General features: G+C 37.1%; 1 protein-coding gene across 1 annotated transcript in view; it reads right to left on the bottom strand.

Moving 5' to 3' along the window:
* Nucleotides 1-5,414, bottom strand: part of WDR70 (WD repeat domain 70) — a 544,244-nt gene that overhangs the window by 530,916 nt on the left and 7,914 nt on the right. Inside the window, exon 4 of the mRNA XM_007951575.1 lies at nt 4,795-4,915. Coding sequence (XP_007949766.1) covers nt 4,795-4,915 — 121 coding nt within the window. The remainder of the gene's footprint in view (nt 1-4,794; nt 4,916-5,414) is intronic.

Genomic DNA, 5,414 nt, shown 5'->3' with positions numbered 1-5,414 from the left:
TAAGGTATTTTCATATGCACGTGAAAGCCAGACAGTGAGTAAGACAGACTGAGGAAGGATTCATGCCTTTGAATTGTGGTGTTGGTGAACAATACTGAAAATACCATGGATTGCCAGAAGAACAAACAAATCTGTCCTAGAAGAAATGCAGCTGGAATGCTCCTTACAAGCAAGAATGGCCAGATGTCATCTCACCAGCTTTGGTCATGTTGTCAGAAAGGGTCAGTCCCTGTAGAAGGATATCATGCTTGGTAAAGGACAGGGTCAGCAAAGCAGGGGAAGGCCCTCAAGGAGATGGACTGACACACTGACTACAACAATGGGCTGAAGCATAGCAAGGATTGTGAGGATGGCACAGGACAGGGCAGTGTTTCATTCTGTTATACACAGGGTTGCTATGAGTCAGAACTGACTCAAAAGCCCCTAACAACAATATCCAAAATCAAAAAATTATACAAAATAACATATTATTTACGGACATGTTTATATATAATAAAACTATTTCAAAAAGTAAGGAAAAACACAGGGACGGTTTTTCTTGTGGAAGTGAGAAAGAATTGAGAAGGGAGAAGGTTTCAAAAACATGAGTAAAGCTCCATGCTACCTCCCAAGCTGGTGGTTGTTGCATTGGTCTCTTTACCTTAAAGGTTGTTGTTGTTATGTGCCATTGAGTCAGACCCCACTCATAGTGACCCCTACTTGGGTTTCTGAGGCGGTTATCACTACGGAAGTAAATTGCCCAATCTTCTTTCCAGCGGGTGGCTGGTGGGTTTGAACCACCAGCCTTCTGGTTAGCAGTCAAATGCCTTAGGCATTACACTACCAGAGCTCCCACCTTAAAGGTTGTTGTTGTTGTTGTTGTGTGCTGTCAAGTCAGACCCGACTCATAGCAATCCCTCCTTGGGTTGGTGAGGCAGTATAACTGCAAGTAGATTGCCCCGTCTTCCTTCTGAGGAGTGGGTGGTGGGTTTGAACTGCCAGCCTTCTGGTTAGCAGTCAAGTGCCTTAAGCACTATGCTACCAGAGCTCCCACCTTAAAGGTAGGGTACATAAAATTTTATATGTATAAAATAAATACTTAATAACAAAACCTTTTTGTCTAAGGAGGAAAAAGTCCTTGACCTTATGGGAATCCATAATTTTATGAAGGACCACATAATAGAAATGTTGCACAATAGTTTATAACACAATATCGTAAGTGTTATACTAGCCACGTGGTGAAAAAGTTTTAAAATATATAAAACCTTATTTTATATATATAAGTATCTATCAATCTATAGATACATACATGTATGCATATATATCTATCTTGTCGTTGTTATTGTTGTGTGCCTTAGAGTCGGACCCGACTCATAGCGACCCCTCCTTGGGTTGCCGAGGCAATATAACTACGGAAGTAGACTGCCCAACCTTCCTTCCAAGGAGTGGCTGGTGGATTTGAACTTCCAGCCTTCTGGTTAGCAGTCAAGTGCCTTAGGCACTATGCTACCAGAGCTCCCATATCTATCTTAGTAATTTATATTTATGTTGTTGTTGTTGTTATGTGCCGTCAAGTCAGCCCCGACTCATAGCGACCCCTCCTTGGGTTTCCGAGGCAGTATCACTACGGAAGTAGGATTGTCCAACCTTCCTTCTGAGGAGTGGCTGGTGGGTTTGAACCGCCAGCCTTCTGGTTAGCAGTCAAGTGCTTTAGCCACTATGCTATATCATATAAATAATATAATATAGTAATTTATATTTATATAATATAAATTACTTAGAAATTTATATCTAGGAAATAAAAGAATAATATTCATATGTGAGAGAATATGATTCCTTAAGAAATACGTCTAAATACATTAAAATGATACTATCAAACACATTTTAAAAACACTTGTAAAATGAAATACTATGTAATTCAAATAAAAAGCTACAGAATGGGAAAATATATAAAATGTAATGAATGTATCTACATATATATATATAATATGAGGTCAGAACTCTAAATGGAGGACAAAACAATGAGATTTCTCTTTTGAGAAAGCCAGCTATTAAAATCACAAGAAAAGGATGCATAGCTTATCCAAACCAAACACAACACCTTGAGTGGATTTCCACTGACAGTGACCTTACAGCAGAGTAGAACTGCCCAGAGGGTATCCAGGGCTATAAATCTTTATGGAAGCAAGACTGCCACATCTTCTCCAAAGCAGCTGGAGGGTTCCAACAGCCAACCTTTCAGTTAACAGCCAAGTGCTTACCCACTGAGTCACCAAGGTTCCTTCATAGCCTTATAGGCAGTTAAAATTCTGAAAAAATTACCTAAGTAAAGAAAACATTCAACCAACATATGGTCTCCTGTGTATATTCTCAAGGAAAAATAAAACAAAACAAAAAGAAAAAATTCAGCTAATGTAAAATTTTGTCTCTGCCTATATATTTTAGTAGGAGCTCTGATGGCACAATGCCTACTAACCAGAAGACTAGTGGTTCAAACCCATCAGCCACTCCTCCGAAGGAAGATTGGGGCCACCTACTTCCAAAGTGGTATCTCTTCAGAAACCCAAGGAGGGGTCGCTATAAGTCGGATCCGACTCAACGGCAGTGAGTTTGGTTTTGATCATATATTTTAGTGTTACCTTTTTCCTAATGAAAGCTCTGGTGGTGTAGTGCCTGAGGCACTGCCAACTAAAAGGGTGGTGGTTCAAACCCACTAGCCACTCCTCAGAAGGAAAGTTGGGCCATCTACTTCCGTAGTAATAGTGTCTTGGAAACCCAAGGAGGGGTCGCTATGAGCCAGGTTTGACTCGATGGCAAACAACAATAACAATGGTAAAAGTAGTGCTTGGTTTTGTCATACCAATAAAATTTATTCCCAGTACTGCTAGTGCATGTTCTTTATCTTTGGGTTTTAAAGTTAACATAGAATACAAGAACTATTGATATTTTCACAACTTCTAATTAATGGAATCATTGTCAAAAATCAGAGCAATAAGATGAATTCCCAAAAACTCTACAGCAGTTCTTTTTTAATTGTTTTTTTATTAACTTTTATTTTTATTTGGGTGAAAGTTTACACAGTCAATTGGTTTATGCTATAGCAGTTTTTGACATCTTAAATCATCTCAAATGTAAAAACCTAAATGACAGATACCTATAAATATTAAACCTTCCTCTTAGAAGAGTTGATTTGCTTCTCTTTTCCCTATCATATTGGCACCAAGACACTGACAGATTGATATAAAACCTCAGACAAAGCAAAACTGATTTTTAACTAGTATATAAAGGACTAAGGAGCCCTGGTGGCACAGCGGTTAAGCTCTCAGTTACAAACCAAAAGGTCAAAGCCACCAGTTGCTCCATGGGATAAAAATGAGGCAGTCTACTTCGTAAAGATTTACACCCCTGAAAACACAATGGGGCAGTTCTACTCTGTCCTACAGGGTTGCTATGAGTCAGAATCAACCTCATGGCAATAGATTTGAGAAAGAATTGATACTTTATATAAAGGACTGCCTGTTTTTTAAACATATTGGAACACAGCCGCCCTCGTTCATTTATGGTATTATCTATGATAGATTGAGCTGTTGAAAAAGAGACAGTTCGGTCCCCAAAAGATTATTTACTATCTAGTCCTTGATAGAAAAAGTCTGCCAGCCCTGTTCTTTACTAATGTGTACAAAGATATGGCCATGTGCTTCAGAGACTGAACAAACGGGCAACGGTGCTGCATTGTTATAAAAAGGGAACCAGACTTGCAGTCCCACCTAGATATTTCTACTCCCTACAAAGAAACTATAGGAGCTCTGGTAGCATAGTGCCTAAGGAACTTGACTGCTAACCAGAAGGTTGGCAGTTCAAACCCACCAGCCACTCCTCAGAAGGAAGGTTGGGCAATCTATTTCCATAGTGATACCACCTCAGAAACCCAAGGAGGGGTTGCTATGAGTCAGGGCCGACTCGACAGCACATAACAAGAACAACAACACAAAGAAACTGTAGAAAAGACTATGATTATTATTACGTGAGATTCTGCTCAAAAGCCTAGACAAGCTCTTGACTGAGATAATGTACACCAGAGAAAAAAATAGTAAAACATGAAACTATATGATAAAAGAAATACTTGAGGTATTCAGGTTATTTTATTTTTTCCTACCAACAACAGAAGAAATATAAAACTAATGGTATATTTTTCCGAGTATATTATGTTTGACCAATAAACTGTTTATGGGACCAACATGACAATTAAGACTATATATAGCCAATATTAGATTTCTTTCATTTTTCTGTCCAGATTTGATATCCATATACTTGTTTATGTTTTTAAAGTTGTTAGTAATAAATTAAGTTATATGGTATTAAATGTCACTTTAAAGTAACTTTAATGACTGTTTTCTCTTATAACCAAGTACACTTTCTAATGTGCCTCTATTTATATTCTTTCCCATTATCCATTTCCATGAAGGAGCCTACCAAAAAATGGTTATTATGAATACAGAATTTTGGGAAAAGGACAAAGATGTCAATGCCAAAATAAACATGACAAATAGTACAAACTTGTCGACATCTTTCAAACTTTATATAGTTTTGCTCTGTAGCAAAAACCATAGATTTTTAGTAGTACATCTGGAATACATTAGAAAGACTCAATTATTTATAATATGATACAGAACTTTTCACAGCCATCAGGATACACAATTGCCAGAAATGGTAGAAATTACACAGACTTTTAATACCAGGAACTTTTGCATAAATTGTGTTAAAAACACTTAGAAAATAATAGTTTCATAGCATTCCTTTGAGAAGATCAGATACCTGGAAGAGGATTTCGAGCTATCTCTGACGATATTTAAGCCTGAAGATGTTGGTTCAGTATCGTCATTTTGCCTTCTTAATTCTTTCTCCCTGTTTATTTCTTCTTCTTTTTCTCTTGCTTCTGAAAAGATAAAAGTTATTCCAACACTTTCAAAATTTGTCAGCATTTAAAAGGATGAAAACTAACATAGTCACAAAGTTATTCATTAAGTGTTGTTACCTGTAGCAGCAAAAATTACCAACCTAAATGCACACCACTGGAAAAATAACTGAACAAGATTACTGTATAGCAACATAATATAAAATGCAGTCAATAAGAGTAATGCTGAAAAGAGCAGGAATGAGAAAAAAAACATTAAGATTTGCTAAGCAAAAGCAGCAAATACATGCAATAGTATGTGATCATGACTGCATCAAGTAAAACGATGTGGAAAGTGGCATGTAAAAAAGAAAGTATTCAAATGTAAGGCATCAGAAAATTACACTTTCTATTTTTAATGCTCTTAAACATATACTCAGCGCTTCATTTACTTCTGAATTTCATACACTGGATTCTGATCAGAGACTACCTGCCAAAATTGAGAAAATGTCCACTACTTTAGACTTCTAGAGCTGTTTAC

The sequence above is a fragment of the Orycteropus afer genome, unplaced genomic scaffold (genome assembly GCF_000298275.1).
Source record: "Orycteropus afer afer isolate SDZICR_OR568_19922 unplaced genomic scaffold, OryAfe1.0 scaffold00300, whole genome shotgun sequence".
NCBI classification, from domain to species: Eukaryota; Metazoa; Chordata; class Mammalia; order Tubulidentata; family Orycteropodidae; genus Orycteropus; species Orycteropus afer.
Note: the sequence above shows the minus strand (reverse complement) of the source record. Positions and strands in the feature narration are given on the sequence as shown.